Genomic DNA, 26,627 nt, shown 5'->3' with positions numbered 1-26,627 from the left:
CACACACACACACACACACACACACACACACACACACACACACACACGACAGTCATTGTGGCAGGATGTCTCCCAAGTTCTGTCCATAATTTCCCATTCCTGTCTCTTCACTGTTACTTGCATCAGACTTTTGCCTTCACCCCATCTCCCTATGTACATTTAGAAAGAAGTTCTTAACTGGTAACTCAGCTGTCACTTAGTGCTGCTGATTTTGCTGTCCTTGACTATTAGATTTATTCACTACTGCATTTTTGTTTGGGAAATTTGAGAAGCAAGTAATTTTTTCTCTTCTGGTTTTCAGAAAAATGTTTTAAACTTTCCTTTAGAATTGAATGTCTATCTTTTTTCATGTATGGTTAAGCTGGGATTTGCAGGGCATGTCACCTTGGGCTGCATCCTGAGCTCCACTATGCTTTAAACACATTATTCTATTCCCTAGTATGATTTTTGGTGGGTACAGAACAGTCTTGTGTTATTCAAATTTCCTTTCCTTTGCATTTGAGCATCTTTATCCTAATTATTTGCAGAACTTGTTTCTGAAATGAATTGTTAAAATTAACCACTATGTCTTGGAGTTTGCAGTCTTGGGCTTTTTCAGGGGCAATGTATGAATTCTTTTCATTGGTATTTCATTTCTATCTTCAGAAGTTCTTCACAGTTGTATTGTTTCCTGCATTGTGGTGGTGTTTTTTTTTTATCCTGTCATGTTCTTCTAGAAGACAATGACCCTCAGGTTATCTACATATCTTGTCTTCAAGATTAGTATGTTTTGCTTGAATACTAAACATATTTTCATTTAAAGTTGTTTTTTACTTCTCTTCTAGATTGTCCTTTATTTCAATAGAAACTGCTTTCTCTAAAGTTACTAATCTAACTTTCAGTGAATTGTGAAACAAAGCTCTCTGTTGAAATGGAAAGAGGAGGTGATAGTGTAGGAGTCTTGGAACAGCTTCTGTTGGAAGTGGAATAGAGATGAAAGGCAAGAATAAATGGATGAAGCAGTGAGGGCACAGCTAAGATTTTATAGCACAGATCTGTAATGGACCCAATCACTTGTATAGTCAATTTCTTATAGTGGTAATGAGGAGCAACCAAGAAGGAACAGAAAAAGCAGAGGGTAGAAGTAATCCAGATTTGGGGTTTGGAAAGGGAAAAACAGAGGTAGGATGATGTGGCAAGGGATTCAAGGTTCAAAGACAATTGGTTACCTAAACTGTTTCACTAAAGGGTTGAAATTCTGAAGAGAGGAACATTAAGCCTGAACAAGCATTGAAGCCAGAGATAACAAGAATGGTTGGGGTGATCCCAAAGAGATCATACAAGTGGGAGGAGGACCAGTATGTACAAAGATACTTATAGCAGCCTTTTTTGTGGTGACAAAGAATTGGAAATCAAGGGGATGCCCATTAATTGGGGAATGGCTGATCAAGTTGTGGTATATGAATGTAATGGAATACTATTGTGCTATAAGAAATGAGGAGCAGATGGACTTCATAATATCCTGGAGAGACTGATATAAACTGATGCTGAGTGAGGGGAGCAAAACAAGGAGAACATTGTACACAATTACAGACATACCATATCTGTGATGACTGACTTTGATAGACTGGGTTTCCCTCAGCAATGCAAGGTTATAAGATAACTCCAAAAGATTGTAATGGTAATGAAATTTGAAAATCCCTTTGTATTGCTAAGCTGACAGGTACTTAGTACCTAGTTTCAAATTAAGCCTCTGTTAAAGAAACAGAAGGTATGAACCCCTGTTGCTGACATAACAGGAAGGGACTGAACCGGGAGGAGCAATACTATATATAAGGAAAAACCCAAGCTGGGAAAGTCAGAATTTCTGGAAACTTGTGGTGGCAGAGCTTCTTCTGAGGGCCAGCTGAGCTGCTGAGGACTTCCAAAGGCCAGTCAAGTTGCTGAAGACTTGCAAGGGCCAGCTGGACCTGCCAGAGGAGGCATGACTGTGATGTTGGTACTTTGTGGCTTTGTTAAGCCTTGACTTCCCAGGAATAGAAACTGTTAAGGATTTAAGGTGGACTGGACACTGTGAGCTTCAGTGTGGAACAGGAACTGCATAGAGAGCTGGACAAGGAGCTAGGAGCTGTCTGCCTTTGAACCCAGGTAACAGTTTGGAAAATTAATATAGGAGCTGGGACTATGAAAGGGGAACCAGGGAAGCTGAGAGTCAGCCTCGAGTCAAGCTGAAAGAAGACTTTACTTGGATACTGTGTACTGACTGAGAAGGTTATGATTTACTGTGACCTAGGAGTGGAGAACATTGACTTTTGTACTTTGTGATTAAATTAAGGATTTTGTGATTGACTAAATGAATGTACTTTGTTTATGGTTGGAAACTCTAATTGGATATCTCTGAGACTATCCAGGGGTGGAGTACTTTGACTTTTGTATTTTGTGTCCCTTAAGGAGGCCTCCTTAAGGATGATTGGATGATTGAGTTACTAAGTGATTGATTGACTAAATGATTGTACTTTGTTTAAAACTATGTGACCACTGTAGTGAAAACTATGTGGCCACATTAGTGGTAAGTTGTTGAGTTGTGACATGATGAATGCTGTATTTTGATTTTCTGTGATAAGCTGTAACATTGTGAATGCTGCACCTTGATTTTCTGTGAATGTTTTGTTCTGATTTGTTACTGAATGAATATTCAGTATACTATGTAATCAGAACCTTGAAAGCTATTCATAGCAGCTGTCTTCTGGAAAGCTGCTCATGTTTGGCTTTACAAAGACTCATGATGGAAAAGGCTATCCACATCCAAAGAAATTACAGAGTCTGAATACAGATTGAAACAAACTACTTGTTCTCTTTTTCATTTTATTTTGTTTCTTCTTCCTCATTATTCATTCCATTGGTTATAGTTCTTCTTTATAACTTGACTAATGTTTAATGTGAAGGTATATGTAGAACCTTTATCAGATTGCATGCCACCATGGGGGGAAAAAGAGGGGGAGAAAATTTGGAACTTAAAAATTTGTGGAATTGAATGTTGTAAACTAATAGTAAATAAATATTTTTTTCATCTATAAAGAGATTATTAAAAAAATAATGGTTGGGGTGAATGGAGGTTGAGGGGAGAGCAAATAAGTTTAGGGGTGGGTCATAAGGATAGCTGCAAGCATAGTAAATTATATTTAAATAGAGGGATTTCAGAGTTATGGATTGTGGCTGTAGAACTTAGGGTGATAAAAGGTCATGGGATATGACTTCTGTGTTTGACATATGTAGAGAGATCAACTTCAAGGTTCATAGGGAGGAAAACAAGGGTATCTAAGGAATTATCTACATGTATATTGAAGTCAGCAAGTATAAGATAAAGATTTAGGATGGAGAAGAGGACTGAATCATGTACTGCATTGGGATCAGTAGACAGTAGCCATCAGCATCTTTATGTCAAAAAGTGAAGGGGAGGAAGGACTGGAAGTGGCAATAAGACATAAATGCCTACTCCCCCTTCTGGCTGACATGGATTAGTTAGGAATTAAGTGGGAAAACTGGCCACGAAAATGTTAGCAAAATAGCAGAAGAGAGTTTGTAAGTACTTTCAAAATGTGGTTTTCCCCTATTACCCAGCACACACTCCCCTCAGGAGATCTTATGGCCTAGACTCCCAAATCTCTGGGTCTTATCACTGGGGCCTTCCACACGATAACCGAAGGTCTGGGTATAATCCAGGCCCAAAACACACATGCTTCTTGGAAGAAAATTGTTGTAGTTGAGAAAATGGCGTGCTGAGTGCCTACCATATCTACAATTCGTAAGTGACACATAGTAACTGGTGACACAAAGCAGACATTGGTTGGCTGAAGAGAAGTTTAAAGGCTTAGAACCCACCTTAACTCAATCTTTATTTAGGTGGGCATTGTATGGGGGAAGATTGGGTAAGTACAAGATTGGCTATCTGAAGAGGAGAGTGAGAGCTAGGGACCATGGTCAAGGACATCAGAAAGCTCTGGACAGAGGAGATCCATCGATTTAGAGCCAGTATGGAACTTAGAGGTCATATAGGCCAACACTTCCATTTTAAAGATGAGGAAACTGAGACCTAAAGAAGTTAAGTTACACCAGTTCTCATGGGCTTTCTATCCAAGACTTTTCCACCCTCTCAAAATGATCAGTCTGACGGTTTCCTTCTACTTCGAACTTCAGGTGGCGCTCTAGTGCCTTCGGGAGGGGGCGTGTCAAAGGACAATCTGCCCAGTAACCCATGACGCATAGCCCGGCCAGGCGAGCTACGGGGAGAAGGCGGGGGACCCTGGAAAAGGAGAGGCTTGGGGAATAAATCCCTATTCCGAGGCGCTGGATTCTTTGGCACCTCTGTCCTTCTCATTTTATCCCCCACCCCAGACTTGCCAACCACCTCTTCCCCGCCCTATATCTCCTCTCGCTCTCCCAGCTCTGGCTGTTGGGGGTCGTTGAGCCGGCTGGACGGGAGCAGCTCGAGCATTAGAGGAGTCACCGCGATCACGGGTGAGGGAACACAGACTGTGCAGATAAGGGAAGGATAATGGGAGTGGGGGAGGTAATGATGGGGCTTGAAGGGTGACGGGGGCTCCTAACCCTCAACCTCTCGCAAGCTCTTCCACGCCACCTTCTTCCACTGGAGTAAACCTTCCTCTTTCTGAAAAGTGCACTGGCAACTGAGTGACGCGTGGGGGAGCGAGACTAGCGCGCTTGTATGTGTGCGTGGAGGGGTGCGGGTGGCTTCTGAGGGTGGGGGAGGGGAGGTATTACCTAAAAGCAAAATCTCTCTTACACTTCCTGCCTACTGCTTTTTCTTTATCATTTCTCACGCAAGTTTCCCTCCTGACATACTTCATTTTTCTCGCCTCGAACCTTTCCATTTTACCCTTCGACTCCCTTTGCCTCCCACTTTTCCTCTTCTTCCTCCCCTCATCCTTTCTTCCCTCACTCCTTCCTCCCCTCTCCTGTTCTTCCTACCTTCTCGCCTTCTCTCTTCCTTCTTCTCCCTCCCTTTTCCTCTTCTCTAAGCCTCTTTCCAACTCTTAAGTATGATCCTTTCTTCATCTGGTCCTTGGAGCCAAAGACTCAAAATTCTGCAAGTGAAGTGGGAAAGTCGGCTACTGCTCCTAGTAACCAGTTACTGGCTCCAGAGCTAAGGGAGGGTCTAGCAACTTCCCACCTCCCTCTCCCTTTTCACTCTTTTGTCCGTTATAAATCCCTCTTAACTAAAATTCCTGAGTAGGGAGGAGGGAGCTATGTTTTTTGTTTTGTTTTGTTGTTTTTTGCTTTTGAGAGGGGGAAGGCAATTGGGGTTTAGTGACTTGCCCAAGGTCACATGGCTAGCAAGTGTTAAGTGTCTGAGGTTGTATTGGAACTCAGGTCCTCCTGACTCCAGGGCCAGTGCTCTATTCACAGCGCCACCTAGCCGCCCCAAGGGAGACTGAGAGACTGACCAGGGATTGGGGAATGAGCGAACCCATGAGAACAGGAATTTTGCCTGTCTGGGACCTGGAAAAAGAGGGCTCTACATTTGTAGAAAACGCTTTAGGGGCAATCCATGGCATCTTGGCCCAAGAAAGTTAACCAGAGAGTTTTCATTAATTTAAGCACCACTGTGTGCTAGGCACACAATTGCAACAGTATCTTTGTGATGGGGGACGGGATCCCAATAGGTTCAGCAGGAATTCTGATCTTATCTAAGACCAGAAAACCTGCAATATCATCTGGAAAGAATTCAAGGTCTCAGGCTTAATTGGAGTGAGAGTTGTAGAAGTTTATTGTTACACCTCCATGAGAAGCGGGCAAGAGTCCTTTAGGGGACCTGCAAGTGAGAGAGGTACATGCTTTTACCTTTAAAAGGGTAGGGCTGCCATTGTCAGGGCTGACCAGACTGGAGGGGCCTCAGTGCATAGACAAAGGTCAGAGCTGACCAAGAGGAGCATGTGAATAGATAGTTTAGATAAGATTTGGGCCAGGTTGAAGGAGACAAAAGGCAAGGATAAAGGAGGGTGTGGGCCAGGCCCAGAAGAAATTAAGAGATTAAGTAAGAACAAAGGGGTCACAGGGTGTTTCCTAGGTGGAGTGTGGGATTGGGAGAAGGGGCAGAGCTCAAGGATGGGAAAGGACAAATTGCTGTTACAACTGAACAGACTGGTTTTACAAGTTGGTTTCACAAATTGATCTAGACCCCAGGTACCCCATCATTTGCAGACCCTGATGCCATACACACAACATTACTTTTTTTTTTTTTTGAGGGGGAAGGTAAGGCAATTGGGGTTAAGTGATTTGCCGAAGGTCACATGGCTAGTTTTTGTGTCAAGTGTCTGAGGTCGCATTTGCACTCAGTCCTCCTGACTCCAGGGCCAGTGCGATATTCACTGTGCTGCCTAGCCTCCCCCCTTAAGCACATTACTTTCTTAAGGAATTGAATTTGGTGAGGTAAATGGCTAGAGGGAGGGGAGTGTAGTGAAGCCTTTTTTTTTTTTTGTCACTAATTTGCTATGTGATTTTGGGCTAAATAGTCTTTCTGAGTCAGGTCTGTGAAATGGGGTGTTTATCCTGCCCGTCTGAAAGAGCTATTAGAAAGATTATAGGTGTAACTGGATGTGAATATGTTGTAAAAATCCATGCAAATGTAAAGAATTGTTAGTGACTTCTGGAGAATTCCATTAGATTCCTTTCTCCTCTCCTCCCACCCTCTAGACAATAGCAAGTAGTCTACAAATACTTCAAATTCTGTTCCTCCCGGTCAAATACCACTCCAACTTTGAGTGATAATAAGACATTCCAGTTATTCTTTGAGTCTCTTGTAAAGAGGTTACCATAAAAATGAAGAGGTATAGAGTTAGGGGTGCTTAAGATCCCAAAATACCAACAAGCTGGGTCCTGCCGAATGAATTTGACTCAAGTCTTCTCTCAGCCAAAGAAAAGTAAAGTTTATTAAAAGTTCTTGGGGCAGCTAGGTGGCATAGTCAGTAAAGAGTGGCCCTGGAGTCAGGAGGACCAGAGTTCAGTTCCGGCCTCAGACATTTAACACCCGCACAAAAAAACTAGCCTGTGACCTTGGGCAAGTTACTTAACCCCAATTGCCCTCCAAAAGGCCAAAAAAAAAAAAAGAGGAGGAAAAAAAAGTTCCCCATATTGGGTAGACTCTTAAGGAGCCTCAGTATCTGTAAAGCTTGTATTGGACACAGAGCAAGTCTGTGGTAGAAAATTCTATGACGCTCTCACTCCTCATGGAGGCAAACAGAAAGGTCGTGAGGATTTTAGGGATGGTCTAGAAGAGAAGTTTGGGGATGGGTCTTAAGATTAAGGTGGGAGGTAGCTGGAGGCTACCTGAAGGTGAGACAATGGAGGGTTTGGGAGGATCAAGGGTGGGAAGTAGCTGGACAAAGAAAGGAAGGCTAGGCTAGTAACAGATTTGGGCCTAGCTATAGTGAAAGGCTTATGGCCTCAGGCAAATGCCTCATCAAATGGGAAGATTCAATCAGAGTTCAAGGGGATTCCCAGAACCTGTACCTCATCATCTTGTGTGGATAACACAGTGGTGGTTACTAAATAATAAGTTCTTACTCTCATGCCAGGGGCAAATAGAACATCTGAATTCAAGAAAAAAAAGATGGCAGACTGGCCATCAAAAATCACTTAAGAATAGAACTGCAGGGGTGGCTAGGTGGCACAGTGAATAGAGCACCGGCCCTGGAGTCAGGAGGACCTGAGTTCAAATCTGGCCTCAGACACTTAACACAAAAACTAGCCATGTGACCTTGGGCAAGTCACTTAACCCCAACTGCCCTCCAAAAAGAAAAATAAGAATAGAACTGCTAATGAACATCATAGGATTATGCAAATGAGGTTTCTTCAGGGTTCTCAAAAACTCAGGACAAGTATAATGGACAGAAAGGCCAATTGGTGTAGTGCAAAGAGGACTGTATTTGGATCAGAAGATGTGGATTTGAACTCTACTGCATGCTACCAGCATGATCCTGAGTAAATCAGTTTTCTGGGCCACAGAATCTCAGAGGCAAAAAATGAGGGCTTTGCACTAGATTCAGTTCAATAGTGGTGACTTGTGTCAAGGAATGTGGAAATCACCACTGATATTTACTAGTTTTGTGATGCTCAGGCAAGTTACTTAAGTTCAAATGCATGCTGTGTGACAAGTTGATTAACCTATCAGAGACTCTTTCATCTGCAAAATGAAGATAATTAATAGTATCTACCACAGAGGGTTGTTTTGAGAAGATAATTCTATAAAATATTAGTTGTTATTATTATTAAAAACCCTTGGGGGGAGTTAAGGTAAAACTCCCAGGAAGAAAAGTAGGATGTTATTTTTATTATCAAATCCCTAAAAGGCATTTGAAGGGGGCAAGTTAGGGGTTAGGGAGACATGGGAAGATTTCCAACTATTTTCAACCCACTAACTTTTTTTTTTTTTGCTTTTTTTGTAAGGGCAATTGGGGTTAAGTGACTTGCATAAGGTCACACGGCTAGTAAGTGTTAAATGTCTGAGGTCAAATTTGAACTCAGGTTCTCCTGACTCCAGGGCCAAAATTGTGCCACCTAGCGGCCCCCAACCCACTAACTTCTTTAAACATAACAGACTGGCTCTGGAACCAAAGAAGGCAAGAGACTTTTGGAAGAATCTATTAGACCTGGGCTTTGTTGGGAAATTAAGCAAATGAGATATTTAAGTCCTCTAAATTCCACAAAATGATCCCACCCCAAGATGAGCATTAACTTTGGGTTTGAGGGTAAATGGGAATAAGCAAACAGACTCTCTTGTTTTTTATTAAATCATTTGCACCCGCAGCTCTCTAGCCATTGGTGGGAGGAATAGGCTTCTCATCTTTGTTGGATTTGAACTTTAAATTAGGAAAATTACAATTTAAATCTTGAGTTTTTCCCTAATTGTAGTTTAGGTTGGGGGAGGGTAGAATGGGAATATTTGTTAAGGAAAAATTCCCCTTTCCTAAATCCCTCTCTTCTCCCAAACTGTCTGGTTTAAGAATAGTGGCACCTAAGATTTTAAAAAATTCTGTAGCATTCATAACCCAGTTTTCTATTCTCTAACTGTATGATATGTTCTATTCTCATAACTGTATGATATGTTCTATCCCTTTAAATTTACCCTCAAATTCTTACCCCTAGATCTAGGCCGCTAGTCCAGGGCTGCAAAGGGTTAAGGTGTCTAAAGTTCCATATCCTAGAGCGGCCCCAGACTATCCGACAGGAAGGAGCTCCTGCTAGAGACTTCCTGTTCTGGACACTGAGGACATGGAGATAAGGAGTCAAAGAGGGAGGCACTAAGCATAGACTCTTATTCCCTTACCTTCTCCTTTTCTGGTCCCACCCAGGTTTTACTTGGCTTCAAAGTTGGGCCTTACTAATCCCATCGGTGAGTTGTTTTATTTTTGTTTTTTCCTGGGGGTGGAGAGAGAGGGCATTAGGGATAGGAGAGAGAGGGCATTAGGGATAGGGAGGAGGGAACTAAAAGAGATTGGAAACAATTCGGCACCCTCTCGTTCCTAAGAGGCCCCTTTGGTCTGAAGAAAGGTAGAGAGAGTTGGGGAGGGGAATTTGTAAAATTAGAATACAGCTGGAGGACTATCTTTACAAGTCCAGGAGGAGATAAAAAACTCAGACACAATACAACTAGGCACATAAAAACTGAAACTGGAGAGGTATTTCTCACTGCATCCCTTTTTCTTCTCTTTTAATTCATAGCAGGGGATTTAAGTGAATCCTTTTGAGATTTTTTTTTTTACCCTTCATATAACCATATTGAAAGTGAGAAAGTGCTTTAGAGTTATTTATACTTCAAATTTTGAAATGAATTGAGGCAGGCTGGAAGAGAGGAGATAATAAATCTCCATTATTTCCAGGCATTCAAGATTCTTTTTCCTCACCAGAAAATTAAATCTTCCAGGTTAATTGCTGGGGCATTCTGCTCCTTCACCCTCTGGGTAGGAGTAAACTGTGATTGAAAAAAAAAGTGTAGAGAAGAGGATATGAAGAATCTAGGAACTAGGGATCAAACTGGTAATTAAGTGACTGTGTTCTTCCTCTTCCCCTATTTCATTTCTCTTTCCCTGGGAATGTCAGGATGAGGAAATTTGAAAAATCATCTAATATGCTCCTTTCTTTTGAGTAAAATTGACTACAATCCTTTAGGGTTTAAAAGGTCTCCCAAGACTGTACTGAGAATTGGACTTTATTCATAATTCCATCATTTTTTAACAACATAGTTTGAAACACCCTTCAAAATGTCCCAAACCTGTATTTCTAGCCTTCATTTATTCACATAAGGCTTCAGGGGAGACAGGGCCAGATCTAGTTATCATTCCAATAAATAACTTCTAAAATACTCACCCTAAGCCTTTGGGGCTCTTTCCCCCACCTCTTAGGGATTTTATGAAAGCACAGGAAATAATTAACATAAAAACATTTAAATTAAATCAGAGGGGCCAGGGGCATGCTTAATTAATCCATGCTTGGTCAATAAACATTTATTAAGCACCCATGAGTAGGCCTCTGAGCCTAAAGCAAGAAGGTAAAAGTGCTACAATTTGGAAAAAATAGGGAAATAATTTAACCAAACTATCCTTTCACAAATATAATAAAATCTTATTTTAGATATATTTAAAATCTGTCATTATAAGTTATGATTTGTCTATTAAGCAAAAGACTAGAAAAGTGGCAAAACTTAAGAGTTCTGTTCTAAGCCCATTATAAACTGGATATTACATTTTGTAAAACATACTTTATTTACTTAATAGTGCCACCATATTTTAGTTTATATGTATAGTATTCCCAATTAACAAATACATATCTTTTAAAATAATAAAAAATTTAATCTTTAACAATTACACATAATTCTTCCTATCTCAGTTTATTCCAAATTAAGGAGATTTTTCTATAGTAATCACCACTAGATTAGTCACATTAATTTAAGGAAGCAAAAGTTAGGATATTTTAGAAAATGTATTTGATTTGAGTGCGTTTGTGTGCTTATTTGTTTTTTTTTTCAGGTTATTTTCTAGGACATATGCCCTTTTGTACTCTAGTAGGATTCCAACCTGGTTCAGAACTGAGGCACTGAGAGATGGAGCTGTACCAAGACTAATCCAAACTGCTATATATTGGCCATGTTGCCATACTTCACTCAGGGATTCTTTGGGAGTGGGGCTAGCTGACTGAGCAAGCCATAGTATCTCTGGTCTCTTTCTGCTTATTTATACAAAGAATGGATAGGGGTTGGAGGGAGTAGGGGAAGTAAGGTGGTAGACCAGATGGTCCATTCCAGTTCTAAAATTCACTGATTCTTTTGATGGAATCCTAATAAAGCCACCCCCAACCTCAATATTTTGACTTCCTTCTAGGCCCCACTAAAAAGCAGGCCCACTGCCCCTACCTAACCACTGCTTGCACTCCCACCACTGAGTATCCTAATTTCTTCATACATGCCTCACTGCTCACTAGAAAAACAGGTTTGACCATGTGATAGGATCCCAGCCACTTCCTCTTTCTAGCTACTGCCCATTCCTCATATTTCCTAGATGGTTCCATCACAACACATCATGAAACCACAACAGTTTTTAGCATCCCTGAGGAATCTACAAGCTTCCTGATATGGGCTTTGGGTATCTTGGAGTAGAAGCTCTAGGTTATGGTGGTCTGATGGTGTGAGGGCAGGATGGGGTTTGAGAGAAGTTCATCTGCATGCCTACAGGAATGCGCTTCAGGGGCCCAGGGCTGTTGCCAGTGGGCTCCTTCCCTCCCCGCTGTTGCTGTTGGGCTCCCCATCATTCCTTTCACCAGGTAGAGGAGGGTAACTCGAATTCACTAACATTCTTCAGCACTCTCTTTCCTTAATCTTATCTGGGATGAGAGGAGTTAACAGAATATTCTAAAATGTTTTTAGCTGTTCTAACTTTTCACTTCAGTCTTAGCTGGGTCTGAGCCAGGATGAAAGGGAGAAGGCACTTGTTAGCCCTAAACTGGCCAGAGCTGGACCACAGGGAGGAGAATTTTGAGAGGTTGTTTTTTTTTTTTTTTAACTTAGGTAAACTTCACTTCTGTGTCTACTCCTTAAAAACTTCCTCAAAACTGGGAGCTTTGAACCTACCAGTCAAGGTGAGTGGGATTCTGGAAAAGATCCAGTAGTACCTAGTCCCCTCTCCCCAGTACTGGAGAGCTCAAAGCTTTGTCTCTGAGGCTTCTCTTTCAGATCTATGCATTTTCCCAATTTATCTTAGTGTCAAATAGGTTAATAAATTCTGACTTATCTTAAATATCAAATTAGGATAGACATTTCACTTAAAATATAACCAGATTCAATTATGAATGACTCACACAAACCTTTTCTCTTTCTGTAACACAGGAAAGGGTTAAATGTTAGTCCTATACCAAAGTACAGCCTTGAAATCTGCCTCTCTTTTATTAGTGAAGTGACCCTTTTTCTCTTAGATCTGAGAGGTTTCCCCCTTCCTCCTTTTTCTGTCTGTCCCCCCATCTCCAGAATTTGGCCAGAGTCCAAGGAAGGAGAGAGAGCGGGAGAAAGATACACACACACACACACACACACACACACACACACATACACAGAGGTTTTTGTTTGTTTTTTGTTTTTTTGCCAACAACCTTTCTTTAAGAGACCATCAATCTTTCTAGCCCAAGTAAAGTTTTTTTTCTTTTTTGACTGGCTGCATTTTAAATTTTACAAGGTGGAAGACTCAGAAATTTTTACACAGACATAGAGCAGAAAATACAAACAGAAAGCACAGACAGAGATTTTCTTGGTCCTCCAGATTATAGAGACACCAGGCTCTATTACAGTTTAGTAGTCCTGTGGGATGAGAATTGCTACTGAATGCCACTAAGCCTAAGGAAATACCCCATTATAGTCACATTCATCTCTTCAGTGGTGTCCCACTGAAGTATGAAGAAAAAAAATTTGAGTTCAGAAAAAACTCCCCTCAAAATTCCCAAATGGAATTTGCCAGGCACAAGTCCTTCCAAGCTGGCACAACCTGTCAAGCTTTCTCTCTTTTATCGTTCCTTTTTTAGAGTTCATAATCCACACTATAACATAATAAGGTACCTGAGTAAGGCTTTTGTGGAGTTGAATTGCCATAACTCATATTTATTTATTTTTTAAGCAATTGGGGCTAAGTAACTTGCTTAAGGTTACCCGGCCAGTTATTTCTGGGTGTGGTGCTGAGTGTCTGAGCCTGGGATTCGATCTCCAGGTCGTCCCAACACTGGAGCCGGTGCTCTTACTCACTGAGCCACCTGGCCGCCCCTAAGCAATTGGGGTTTAGTAACTTGCTCAAGGTTACAAGGCCAGGTGTTTCTGGGTGGGTGCTAAGTGTCTGAGCCCAGGATTCGATCTCCAGGTCTTCTCAACACTGGAGCCGGTGCTCTTACTTGCTGTGCTACCTGGCCGCCCCAACTCATATTTATTTTAATTGTATTTATTTATTTTAAACTCAGATGATCAGATTGCTGATTCAAGCTTAATTTCAGGTCATATTAAGAAATACCCCAAAGCAAATAGATGCTCAAAATTATGGATTTCATGGACAATTTCATGTACAATATTATTTATATTCACCCCTAAATTATCCAGGTTGTGCCAGCTTGGAAGGGCTTCAAGCTTAGCCTTATCCTAGCCTAACTAAATTAGAGAGACTCATCAGTAAGTTGGCTGCAGGGTGATGAAGCATCTCCTAAATTATAAACATTTTTAATCTGCCTCCTGTCAATAATAAAAACTGCCTTTGATGTAGTTCTTTAATACTTATACAAAATATGTCATTTGAGCTGCAAAAGACATTATCCACATTTAATATTTTTTTTAAAACAGGGTCAAAAGTTAAGAGAGATTTGGATATAGCTAGTTTATCCAAGTCTTCCTTGTTGCCCTTATATTGGCTATACTCAATAGGAATATATTCACCATGCTGGATCCAGTTTGGAGCTACAGTTTGCCTTCCTAACTTTAATCAAAACACATCTCAAGAAAGCTTAATCTCACTTTTAATCCATGTCCCTCAGCACCTCTGTATTAGTTTGCACTGTTGAGCTAGATTCTCTCATTCTTCTCCAGGGTACAACAATTCACCCCCTGAAGCCTTATAGGGAAGAAAATCCATGAAAGAACAACTGAGGCAGCTGACAATGATAGAAAGAAAATAAAGATTCCAAGCAGAAGAGTTTTCAAGTGGACAAAACCTTTCATCTTAGAAGAAAATTAAGTTTATCAGGAGAATATCATTCTTGTCCAAATCCCTCCAGAAAGCAAGAACCTTACCTCTATCCCTACCTATTCATCATCTCTGCTTTTAGGTAACCACAGTGTAAGGAAAAAACTTATTCAGCTTACTCAACACATTCTACTTCCTCAGGTTCCTACCACCAGAAAGTTCCGTGTTGGAGGAAAGAAAACCACGAATACCCATCCCTTTCCAGCTATGTATGGAGCAGGGAAGCCTTATAAATGTATTGAATGTAACAAGAGCTTCCGCTATAGTTCAGTTCTGCACCTCCACCAGCGCATACATGCTGGGGAGTGTTGCTACCAATGCCTAGAGTGTGGTGAAGGTTTTGCACAGAATGCAGAGCTTAGGGCCCACCAGCACACACATGCTGGTGAGACTCTCTACATCTGCAATGAGTGTGGCAAGAGCTTCCATCAGAGTGTCTATCTAGATCTACACCAGAGTACCCATACTCGAGGCAGGCCCTGCAAATGTCATGCATGTGGGAAACGCTTTCCTTATCGTTCTGCCCTCTACTGTCACCAGAGACATCACCCTCGTGAAAGACCCTACCGATGCCCTGTCTGTGGAAAAAGCTTCCGTCAGAGTGCCTATGTCTTCCACTACAAAAGGACCCATAGTGGTTCTAGTGTTTTCACTACAGGTGGGCTCCCTAAAGGCCAAGAGGCCATTGGACATAGGTTTATTGTTCATACAGGACCTATCCTGCCTGCCCCATTGCACCCTGAGGAAAAACCCTATCAGTGTGGTGAGTGCCATCGGGACTTCCGAAGTAGCTCAGGGCTGCTGAAACATCGTCGTGTCCATGAGGCTGGAAAGCCCTATAAATGCAGTCAGTGTGGAAGGACATTTGACAATGCAGAACAGCTCTCTGCACACCAAAATCGAAGTCACAGTCAGAAACATAGTGGAGCCAAGCTAGAGAGAGCACACAAGTGCCACGTGTGTGAGGAAGTCTTTAGGCAGGTATCAGAGCTCCAGGACCACCAGGAGACACATGGGATAACGCGAATTCACCAGTGCAGTGTGTGTGGAAAGAGCTTTAGTAAAAGTTCAACCCTGACACGACACCAGCAGACACACACAGGGGAAAAGCCATTCAAGTGTCCCGAGTGTGGAAAGTGCTTCACAGAGAGTGCCACCCTGGTACGACACCACCGAATTCACACAGGGGAGAAGCCTTATTCCTGCCCAGACTGTGGGCGGAAGTTCAGTGAAAGTTCCACACTAATGAGGCACCGGAGAAGCCATAAGGGGGAAAAACCACATCAGTGTACCACCTGTGGCAAGAGCTTTGGGCAACGGTCAGACCTGATTGTTCACCAGAGGATTCATACTGGGGAAAAGCCCTTTCCTTGCCAAGAATGTGGTCGACGGTTCAGTGATCGATCAGATCTCACAAAGCATAAACGTACCCACACAGGTGAAAAGCCATACCGGTGTGAGGAGTGTGGCAAGTTCTTCACATGTATTTCCAACTTAAATGTTCATAAGAGGAACCATGCTGGTGACAAGCCCCACAAGTGCCCTGAATGTGGCAAGTGTTTCAGTGTCAGCTCCAAACTGGCACTGCACCGAAAGACCCACCAGGGTGAACGCCCCTCAGAGTGTGCTGAGTGTGGGAAGTGCTTTAGCCATAGCCGATCACTGTCACAGCACCAGAGGGCCCATGCCCGTGCCAGGGCAGCTGCAGGAGCCACTGCAGGTGGGTTGGTTGGGATGGCATCTACCCTGATCTTTTCAGTAGACTCTGGCCAAGAGAAGTCAGGCCTGAGGGTAACAGGAGTAGGAGAGAGGTACTGAGGCTCCTAAGTAAAAAACACTCAATTACTTTCTCTCTAACCTGCCAAAAGAAAGTCTGGGGAAAAGTTTTGATTAAATAATGGGAATAGATAGTAGTGAGGCTGAGGTTTTTCTGTCTTCTCCTATCCTTCCTATATATATCTTCTTTCATTACATTCTCAGTCTCCTCAACTGCTGCAAGTCTTCCTTTTTTTAGTTTTAAGTATTCCAATGTTTATATTTGTCACCTTTCTTTTTCTGGGTATGTACTGTGTCTTCTAGTCTCTTTTACACTTCCTCATATTCCTATCTGTCTTCTTTCTCTCTAGTATAGGTAGCAGTGGATGTAGTTGAAGTTAGGTTGAATTAACCCTCTCTGTTTGGATGGGAGAGAAATCCCAGCCAGATTAGAAAAAGACAGTTTTTTATCTTGGCTTGTTCCCTCTTTGTCTATACTTCATCTCCTTCTGTATGCATCAGTATGTTTATTTCATTCTATCTTTTCCCACCTCTCAGTATTCCTGTCTCCAATTGTCCTTGATGCCTGGTTTTCTTTTGCTTTTTATCTTTTTTTAACCCCTCTTATATATTTCCCTTATCTTTACTCTCTTTTTCTCTATTTCCATGTATAATTAGTCTCTCCATTTCTGTGGGGTTAATGGAAAAAGGAAATTGAAAGAATGAGGTGTGGGTGAAATACAAGGGATAAGAAGGCTAAGAGTGAAAATTTAAAAGATCTGGAAAGAGACCCCACAAATTGTGCAACATGGCAAAATAGCACAAACAGTGCATGTCAGAAATAGCCTTATGCTAATGAAATCGAAGGGTAGAGATAAAGAGTATACAAGAGGTTCCTTGCAAACAATCCTGAGCCATTCCCATCAAGAATCCTGGTTCAGTCAAAATACTATATGTTGGCAGCCTCAACGCCGGTGCTCCCAAGATTGTGATAGCTGTGGTCCCTCATTGAGAAGAAGATGGATAAGCCAAGAACTTAACATATATCATATATTTCACTTATTTGACTCCCCACTGAAGCATGGAAGTGTTTGTAAGTGTTTGCAAGGCTAATTTGGTGGCATCCTGGCAGCCACAGTATCCTTAATGAGACTGAAGAGGACAGAGGGACAAGAATGGAGAAAACCAGAAGAAACCCCTAGACATCCCTTTCTCCCTGTAATTGGTCATTAGAATAAAGGTTGTTTTTGTTGTTGTTTCTGATGTCTCAAGCCTTGTTTATTGAATCTATAGGAATTTAAAGTATAAGTTATGCCCATGCTTCAGTATTTAACGAACCTTCCTATTCTCATCCCATTCTCCCTTCCATCAGATATTCTTTCCTGTATCCTAGACTAATACCATTCTCTCAAACAAATAGATCTCCTTGGGAGAGAGAAGCTGTACACTTCTGGTAATCCTCCCATTTTCTGCTTTGCGGCCCTCTAAGTACCTCCTGAAGTCATAGCTTAATGCTTCATCATTTCCTACCTCTTCCCAAACCCATTTTCTAGATTTTCCTTTATTTTCCCCTTCTTCTGGGCCTTTCTTTACTTCCTCCAGAAAGGAAGGCATTCTTAAAAGACATATAGGGAAGAATTGGAAATTAAACATGTGGGTCCTAAAAGGAAAATTAGGTCCCTAACAGGGGTGATTACCTGACAGGTAGGACTGTTGTTGAGGCTTAGGCTATTTAGAAAAAAGACCCATCACACTTGTTCAAGGGACTCCAGTAAATAGCTTCCTACAGAACTCAATTCTAACAGCTCAGTTTACTAACTTAACTAAAAAACTCAATCTCAACTAAGCATATATGTAAAATAATCATTTTATTGCATTCTTAGCAGTAGGAAGCAAAATGGCTCTCCTTAAAGGTACGACCGGCACATATGTACTTATATTGTCACCCTGAAGACCTCCTACCTTTCCCCACAATACTTTCCACTTTGCTTTTTAACACTCAAGTCTGATTCCTCTGGTTCTGTGAAGAAGGGCTGGTATCCAAGGGGGAAGATTTCTGGGACTCACATGAAAGGTTAGATTGCAAAATAGCAGAAGTAGAACTAGAGATAGTGGGTGAAGGGTAGAGCTCTGAGAGGGTGGGGCTTGAGCCAGGGCCAGGACGATGGGCAGGGTGACTCTTGCTGCAGTGGGCAATGACGTTGTCGGGCTTCTCAAATCGTTTGCCACAGAGCTCACAGGGATATTGGAAAGCTGCTGCTGCCTCCTCATGCTTGCGTCGATGCCAGTTCAGAGAGGCTTTCTGTCGGCAGGTGAAACCACAGATCTCACACCTGGAGTTAGGGAGAGAGGGGTCAGAGAATTAGATCCCAGTAAGTGCACATCCAATTCCACCAGCCCTTCAAAATGTTAGCATTGTACCCAGTCGTCATCCTGAAACCAAGGTATCCTAGGCCCCTCCTTGGTCCTAACTATCTGTTCTCAAAAACTAGATGTCTTCTGCTACCTACACACTCCTTTAGCCTTTAACTAACTTCCTAAGTTAGTTAACACTTCCTAAGTCCTCTGCTACATTTGGCCCAAGGTCTTGTTCCCATTCAGAATGATTCCCAGGCATCATTTTTGTGAGGAACCACTCATATGATACTGTCCCTGGCACTATCCTTGGTTCTAACAATTAAGCTTTTGCCTTATTTGGCCTTGACCAGGCCTCTTCTGGGGAACAGGTACTTCTTACTTGCTTGTTTTTGTATTCCCAGCACTTAGCACTATGGCTGGCAAATAGTAAATGCTTAATATATGCTTTTTCTATACTCTCCAATATTTTTCTCCTTATTTTTCATTTTGTCTTTTATTATCAGCACACAGTTCAGTGCCTTTTACATAATAAGTGCTTAAATGACTGCTAGACTAAATTGGATTCGAGCATCCTTCAAGTCCCTACCTCTTCTTGTCCTTTCTTGAGGCTGAGTGCTTCAGTTTCTTTCCCCTATCTTCCAGTCCCTATGCCTTTCTACTTGACCCCAGATTGAATTCTCTTCTCCCAGAATTCTGGTATCTTGATTCCAATCCCTTCAAGGGCTCATATACTTCACACTCTTCACCCCAACCCTCTCTACTCACTGTAATGGTTTTTCCCCTGTATGGATACGCCGGTGGATGATAAGATTGCTGCTGGTTCTAAAGGAGCGGGCACAGAACTCACAAATGTAGTCTCTAGTATCTGAAAGTACAAAAGAAGACACCCCAGAATCTGTCTACATTGCTCTATATTTACTCTAGCCATACCTCTCATTCTGCTACAAGGAAACCCAAGAGGAAAAGACTATTGGCCAAAGGTACTTGAGTTACAGTCTTGGCTCTTAACTATTTCAACAAGGACAAGTAATTTACTGCTCTTAAGATGTTTCCTCAGTTGTCAAAAAGGGACTTTTCCTACCAAAAAAATGGTTGTTTTGAGAATCTAAGGAGGTTATGAAAGTACTTGAAAAATATATATATATATATATACAGGTAAATATCTAGATCATTATTATCATTCTCCACACCACCTTCTTGTCCCCTCAGTTTCCAGGGGAAAAGAAGGGTCTCCTAGTGTCTTCCTGCCTATCCTGCCCTGAAATACAGCCATCTGGATTTCTTTCTTTGTGAAGGGCCAATAGGTAGAAATAAAAGATACTAGACTCCTGACAAGAGAATGCTAGGCAGAGAGAGACTGGGATTTTGTATATTTGGGTACTAGAAAGGAAGCTGGAGTAGATGAAATGGGGTGGGTTGGGGGTTGGTGTGAGACAAAAAGGAAAGGAAAAACTGGGAACTGGAAGAACTAAATATAGATACCTAAAGTGGGGTAGCAGGGACTAGTAGTGAAAAGGGCACTGGAAAATTATATATATTGTGTTATATATTATATAGATATACTCATGTATGGAAATACAAGAACCAGGGCAGGAAAAACATGGTAGAAAACACGGGTAAAAATCAGTGGAGAAGAAAGAGAAATAATACTGTCATTAGAGTATACCACAGACCACAAGGCCAAATAGAGGCTGTAGATGAGGAAACTGAGAAACATCACAGGTCTGGCACAAAGGCATCACATAGAGGTGAAGGGGGATGTCCCTTCAATTATACAGACATCTTATGGAGTCTTAATGTGCCTTTCATCATTCAAAAGGTAGAGAAGCCAACACAGGAAAAGTTTATTCTATTCTATATTTGATTTCACCAAACAAGAAGGAACTGGTGTGGAAATTATGGGAACCTTCAGAGAAGTGACCACTATATCTTGGAGTCTTATAGAGAAATAGTCTGATGTTTAGTAGAAATTTTTAGGATAAATTTCAAAGGATTCAGAGGAAGGACTAAATGGTTTCTAATTCTACAGAAGTAAGACCAGGAAATCTGGGAAACCCTCAAGAATGAAATTTGAAGTCATAAAAAGAAACAATTCCCATAAGAAAAGGGGAGTTATTTAAAAAGATTAATATGGTTACTCAAGTGTATACTCCAACTGATATTTTTAAAAAAGACATGTACAGGAAGGGCAGGTAAAAGAGGATGGATTCAAAAGCGTGGCATTGTTCTCAGTGTAGCGAAAGCTTAGAAAAGTAAGGACAACAAAAAAGTTTTTCTTGTTTTTGTTTTTAGCTATTTTGGAGAAAATGCATGAAAAGCAAAGAGAATAAAAAAGGGTAAAATAAATTAGGATGATGATAACTGATGACAGAGAAAAGGCAAGAGCTGTTCAACCATTTTCCTTCTGTTTTCTCTGCCAAGGAAAATAACCTTTGGATTTGAAAGGACAAAACAAGAATGGCCAATAGGAAGTTAATACCCTAAATAAGTAACAGGGTGCACAGATGCCCTGGTACAGGAGAACTACATCCACAAGTCCTGAAAGAATTGGCAAATATGCTTCTGAGTCTCTGCCTGTAACCTCTGAAAGATCACTGAGAATGAGAAAAACATGCCACAAATGGTCCTTTGAAGACTTCTTAGGAATCCCATTCCACTTGGATATCTCTCTTAGCAAGATTTTTCCTTTTGTCATTTACCTTCTTATATTATAATGATATTGCTATTCTCAAAGCAGAGATCTGACCACATTGCTTCCTTCCTCAAGAAGTTCCAGTGGCTCCCTATTTCCTCTAGGACAAAATAAAAACTTAACTGTTTGGCATTTAAAGCCCTTCCTAATCTCATTCAATTTTTCTTTCCAGACTGATTTCATATTACTCCTTATTTAACACTCTACTGGCCTATTTGCTGCTCCCCATATAAGCCATTCCATTTCCTGCCTCAAGGCCTTTGCTGGCCTAAGCTTCTTGGAAGCTCTAGACTTCCTTCAAGGGTCAGTTCAGTATCATCTCCAACACAAAGCTTCTCCTGATCCCTCAATTTCTTAGTACTCTATACCCTGAAACTACTTTGTATTTAATTACATATATTTTTGTATTAACCATTCATGTCACTTTTTTCCCCAGTAGAATTTTTCCCAGTTTCATTTTTGAGGGCTTCCCAAAGCTCCTTGAGAGCAAGGATTATTTTCTTTTTAACTTTATATACTCAATGTTTAACACTATGCCTTGTACTCAGTACGAGCTTAGTGATAAGCATTTACTTGTCAAATTGAAGTGAGTGATCCTTACCACTATGCAGTTTCACATGTTCCTTCAGATGCTTCTTAAAATTGAAGGATTTTCCACAGCTTGGCTCTGGGCAGGAGAAAGATTTCTGGTGTATATGCTGGTACTTTTTATGGTGCTAGGGATAGGAAGAATGAAGAGTAGTTATGTAAGGAAAGAGAAGGTATAGCCTTCCCCACCAGTTCCCACCGTATCAGATCCTGAGACAGACCATCCTTCCCTCAACACTAACATATACACTTTCTCCCATTATACAACACCACAGCCTTGACTTTCAAATACCCCACCCCGAAATACTCCTCTAAATATAAATTACAGGTAATTTCCCTTCCTTATCTCCAGATTCTTTTATCCAAGATCCTATCTTCACTTTCTCTACCAATCCCATCATACCCAACTCTTGTCCTGATGTCTATTAATCCTTTTCAGCTCATACATAATTCTCTACACTAAATCTTACCTCCTGCCCTTCCTTGAGACACCTCTATCCAAACTGTCACCCAAAGATTCCCATTTCACCCTTGTTCCTGTTCCTCATTATCTATGAATCATAGCACTACTTCCCATACACCCACTATCTAAATTCCTGCAATTCTCCATATCCTTCAGAACCAGCATACCCTATACCCTCTTCTCAGTCCCTAAAACAACATAAGCATTACTAAGAAAAGCAATGATCCATCTAATCCAGTATTCTGTGTGTGGTATCAACAAAGATTTTTGGGACATGACTGTGTTAAAGATGTCTTCAACTAAAACCTCTGTTTTTTTCCCCTTTCGGGAAACAATTTATGTTTTTAGCTTATATTATTTGTCAAGATGAGAGTAGGAGATGTGAGGTTGATGAATCTGGTAAATGAATAATTCCTACTTTGCTGTAATTCTAGTACCCATAAGAAAAGGAAATATTATTGACTAGTCCTAAGAAATGAAGGAACAGGAAATAGCTGTAAGTGAACTCCTATGGAATAATGATTACAGAATGCAGGGGCTCTGGACTTGGACTTGAAGGGGTTGGTTTCTCATCCTGGTCAGAGTTCTGCTACCAAGAGCAAATTATAATTTCTCGGGCTTCAATTTCTTTACGTGACAACCACACAAATTGGCCTGTCACCAAGGCCCTTTTAGCTATGATATATTATGACTCTATGTGATAGGGCCAACAAAACTTCTGCAATGCTTTCTATAATGTCTAATCTCTGTTTTTCTATATTCTTTTCTTATTATGTGTGTAAAGATATAGTTTTGCTTCTTAAGATGTTAAAACAGCATGTGCTCGCCTTCCTCTCTCTGACAAAAGTAAATAAAGTGATTCTGCAAACTACAGAATGTATAAATGCATGTATGTTTATATGCAGTTCTATATTAATAAATAAAGCCTTTCTCCTATGTTAGCTTTGTGTATTGGGAGTTTATTCCTCTTTGCCCTATGGAATTCAAGTTAGCATTTTACATTTAAAATCCCCAGGAAGAAAGTCTACAGCTTTCTAGAATGCCTCTGATTACTCACTTGAGAAAATAACCCAAAGCTGTTCTGACCTTCCCAAACTCCTTGGGATTTCAACTGAAGGAACTGGCTTTACAAGTTTAGTTTAGGGACGACTGAGGAAGAAGCACTTAAAGGGCTGTCATGTGGAGGATGAATTTGACTTCTGTTTGGCCCCAGAGAGCAGAAACAAGGAGTAATGAATGGGCAGAAGCTGCAAGGGGGCCAATTTAGGCTTGAAATTAGAAAAACATCCTATTAGAACTGTGTAAAAGTGGAATGGGCTGCCTTGAGAGGTGGTAGGTAGGTGGTAGGAAGACCTCTAAGGAATGAGGTCTTCAAGCAGAAGTTGAATTGAGGATGTTATAGTGGAGATTCCTTTATATTTATGGGTGTACCTGATGGCCTGAGGTCTCTTATCAAATTCTGTGGTTCTGTAACTGTAAAGTGCTATAAATGTGGGCTATTATTATTTAGTCAAACTACCACATTTGTCAGATGAGAAAATAGAGACCCAGAGATGAGAAGTGACTTACTTGTTCAGGGACCTCATATCTAGTTCATGCCAGAAGGTATTTTGTTTCCCAAATGACTGCTCTTTTTATACCTCAATTAATGAGTATATATTGAATTTAACAGGTCCCTAATACTGCTAAGTGATGTGGGAGATATAAAAGCTATAGATGGAAAAGTAGGAAGATATTAATAAATAACAGGGAGTTTTCTTCTTTTATATTTATGATAATATACACCTTATTACATAACCTCATTACTGTCCAAATACACTTATTATTATATTTGTAATATAAAGTTGGAAAATTTTTTTCATGTCTCTGAAATAAAATATTTTGAAGATGTGCTTAAATTCACCTTAGTCATTGAGATTACCTTCACATAAAGCATGGCTTCTGCCTCTCTGTATTTTTTGTATGGAATTTCCACCCACAGAGATTCCACACCACTTCTTTTATCCATTTAGATCAGGGGTTCTTAATCTTTCTTGTGTCACAGACCCCTTTTACAGTTTGATGAAGCCTGTAGACCCCTTCTCAGTACATTTTTAAATGAATAAAGTAAAAAACATGGGTTTACAAAGGAACTTTGTAAGGAAACCAATTATGTTGAAATAGTTATCTAAATGTTACAAAGTAAAATGATACTTGTCTAACGATTTGAAAACCTTAAAGTACTACATAAATGTTAGCTGTATTAAAAAAACAAGTTCACAAATTCCAGGTTAAGAACCCCTGATTTATGTTTACCCTATTATTGTTTATGATGTCCTTTAATATAGTACTACTCTACTTCCCATCTGTACATCTCTATGGGATTTCTATTCTGACATATAACAGGGCACTGGTATTTCTCTTTCCCACCAACCCCTGAGGTTGCTTATAGCTTTGAGAGATGATACTTCAAGCATTTTATATTTCTGGTTTAGATTTTCTGCCTGTTTCTACAAAGTTTGTTTTTTGATATAGAATCACAGAATTCCAATATGGACAGGGCCTTAGAGATATTTCATTTAACTCCTTTTTCGTATAGATGAAGAATCGAACCTAGAAAGATGCATTAATTTCCCTGGGATCACACAATAGCACATTCCTGATTCGAACTGAGATATGACTCCTAATCTAGTGCTTCCCAAAGGCAGTTTGGCATAGTGGACAGAATGCTGGTAGGAGTCAGGAAGACTTGGGTTGAAAGCCTGCCTCTGATGCTAACTATATAGCCATGGACAAAGTCATTTAACCTCTCTAAATCTGTTTCCTCATTTATAAAATATGTAATAATAGCACATACCTCACAGGGTTTTTATAAGGACCAAATAATACCATATGTAAAGCACTCTCTAAACTTCTGAGTGCAGTTATAACTATTATGTAGTGTTTTTATAGTAATACAAAATATCAGCAACTCTTCTGCCACTGCCACATATTTTAAGCAAGCTCTTAAAATCTTGGTATTTCTCCCTATCCCTGCCCTCTCCCATTGTCTTCCCCTCAATCCCAAACCCTAATCTCCTAGCCTCATTCTCCCCAAACCATTCCATCCCATCTCCCACCCAGCATCCCATTCTCTATGCCTTACATTCAGGTATTGTCGATTGGAGAAGATCTTCCCACAGCCAGGAAAATCACAAGGAAGGAGCTCTCTTTTAGCAGCCTTTCTGAAGAAAGACAAGGCAGGAAAATGAGGTTTCCCAAGGCTCTCTATACTACCCCACCTCCCTTTCTCCCTCTATCCCCAGGCCTTATCAATATTACCTGATCCTCTTGGGACCGATCTGTGCTATGTCCTCATCCAGAGTCATGGAAGAAGGTCCTTGTCGTCGTCTGCTTTGAGAATGAAGAAGGAAGGGAGATGGGGAGCAAAGAATCACAGGTTTCCAGAGGCAGAAATGAGGAAGAAATTATCTATTCCAGCCCTTCCCTGGAAGCTTCACAGGAAGGGAAGCTTGCCAGACTGCCTTCCCTAGTTTACTGCCTAGTTTACCTGGATTGGGTCTTGCTCCCTTGGCCCAATTGGGATATTCTGTCTAGCTCAGGCTGTACTCTATCTTCTTCCGGATGGGGTGTTCCAGTTTCTAAAGAATCAGCAGTAGGGGAACTTGAGAGTGGAGGTGTTGTTTCTTCTTCTTTGAGTGAGGGGAGGTAAGGTGGAAGGTGACTAGATGTACCTAGTTCACTGGTAGGGAAGAGACAATTGCTCAGCACAGTGCCTGGCACATAGAAGGGACTTAATAAATGCTAGCTGACTGATATCAGATGACTAATCACTCTCTGTCACTTAAACCCCATCAGCTCCTTCTATATTTTACATACTGAGTATCAGGAAGTCCTAAACTTAGAATATCAGACCCCCACTCCTACCCCCCTCAGTCTCTGATCAGTCCATCAGCCCCACCCCACCTCCAAAGTTCTTTTCTCATCCCTACAATCAACCTCTACTGCCAAACTTTAATTTCATTCCCACAAGAATTCCCTGATAAGCTTTTCTCCTCAAACTTTCCTTTTCAAGCCCTCTGTACATCCAGACAACCATCTTAACCTTCTTCCTACTCTTTCCTATACAGAACTTCTCTCTTCATTGCTTCCTAGACCTTAAATCTTAAATCTTCTTACTCTTTTGTCATCTCTCATTCCTGGTTTCTCCAGGTCTGCCCAAGTTACTAATCTTCATCCCTATCCTGTCATCCAGCATTTACCAATCTGGAGAGGGGCTGTAGGTCCAAGGGCTGACATCACTGAGATTATCTTCTTCATCATCCAGTTCTTCCTCTACTTTTTCTTCATCTTCTCCATGGGGCAGGGAAGTCTCAGGTAGGGGTGCCACCCCCCTGCATTCTCAAGGGGTGTCAGGGCTGGACTCATTCTCCCACATGCTTCATTTTTTCCTTATCTAGCCTAACCATCTCTTACACCCTTTCCCCCACCCCTCCATTCCTATTCTGTCCCCAGTTCTTCATAGACTCAC

At 41.0% G+C, this 26,627-nt stretch overlaps 2 protein-coding genes across 10 annotated transcripts in view; one reads left to right on the top strand and one right to left on the bottom strand.

Moving 5' to 3' along the window:
- Positions 1–17,274, top strand: part of ZNF672 (zinc finger protein 672) — a 34,195-nt gene extending 16,921 nt beyond the window's left edge. The window contains exons 1-5 of one of the 9 annotated variants that reach the window (XM_069076709.1): positions 4,211–4,497; positions 9,351–9,391; positions 9,923–10,035; positions 12,059–12,129; positions 14,105–17,274. In XM_069076709.1, coding sequence (XP_068932810.1) covers positions 14,469–16,079 — 1,611 coding nt within the window. In that variant the 5' untranslated portion in view covers positions 4,211–4,497; positions 9,351–9,391; positions 9,923–10,035; positions 12,059–12,129; positions 14,105–14,468 and the 3' untranslated portion in view covers positions 16,080–17,274. Of the gene's footprint in view, positions 1–4,210; positions 4,498–8,811; positions 9,392–9,922; positions 10,036–11,024; positions 11,357–12,058; positions 12,130–14,104 lie in introns of those variants that run through there. The other 8 variants (XM_069076707.1, XM_069076711.1, XM_069076708.1 and 5 more) reach the window with 8 other exon arrangements.
- A 593-nt stretch (positions 17,275–17,867) lies between these two features.
- Positions 17,868–26,621, bottom strand: ZNF692 (zinc finger protein 692). The gene is given in 7 exon segments (XM_069076724.1): positions 17,868–18,349; positions 19,140–19,239; positions 21,668–21,782; positions 25,242–25,320; positions 25,418–25,489; positions 25,647–25,838; positions 26,359–26,621. Coding segments are annotated over 7 exon segments (1,068 nt in total). The 5' UTR covers positions 26,535–26,621; the 3' UTR covers positions 17,868–18,015.
- Positions 26,622–26,627: the final 6 nt, after the last annotated feature.

Source organism: Petaurus breviceps, unplaced genomic scaffold (assembly GCF_028583685.1).
Source record: "Petaurus breviceps papuanus isolate PSGF00001 unplaced genomic scaffold, PetGlider_PUasm1.0 90925, whole genome shotgun sequence".
Lineage (NCBI taxonomy): Eukaryota > Metazoa > Chordata > Mammalia > Diprotodontia > Petauridae > Petaurus > Petaurus breviceps.
This window is presented reverse-complemented; position numbering and strand designations above follow the sequence as displayed.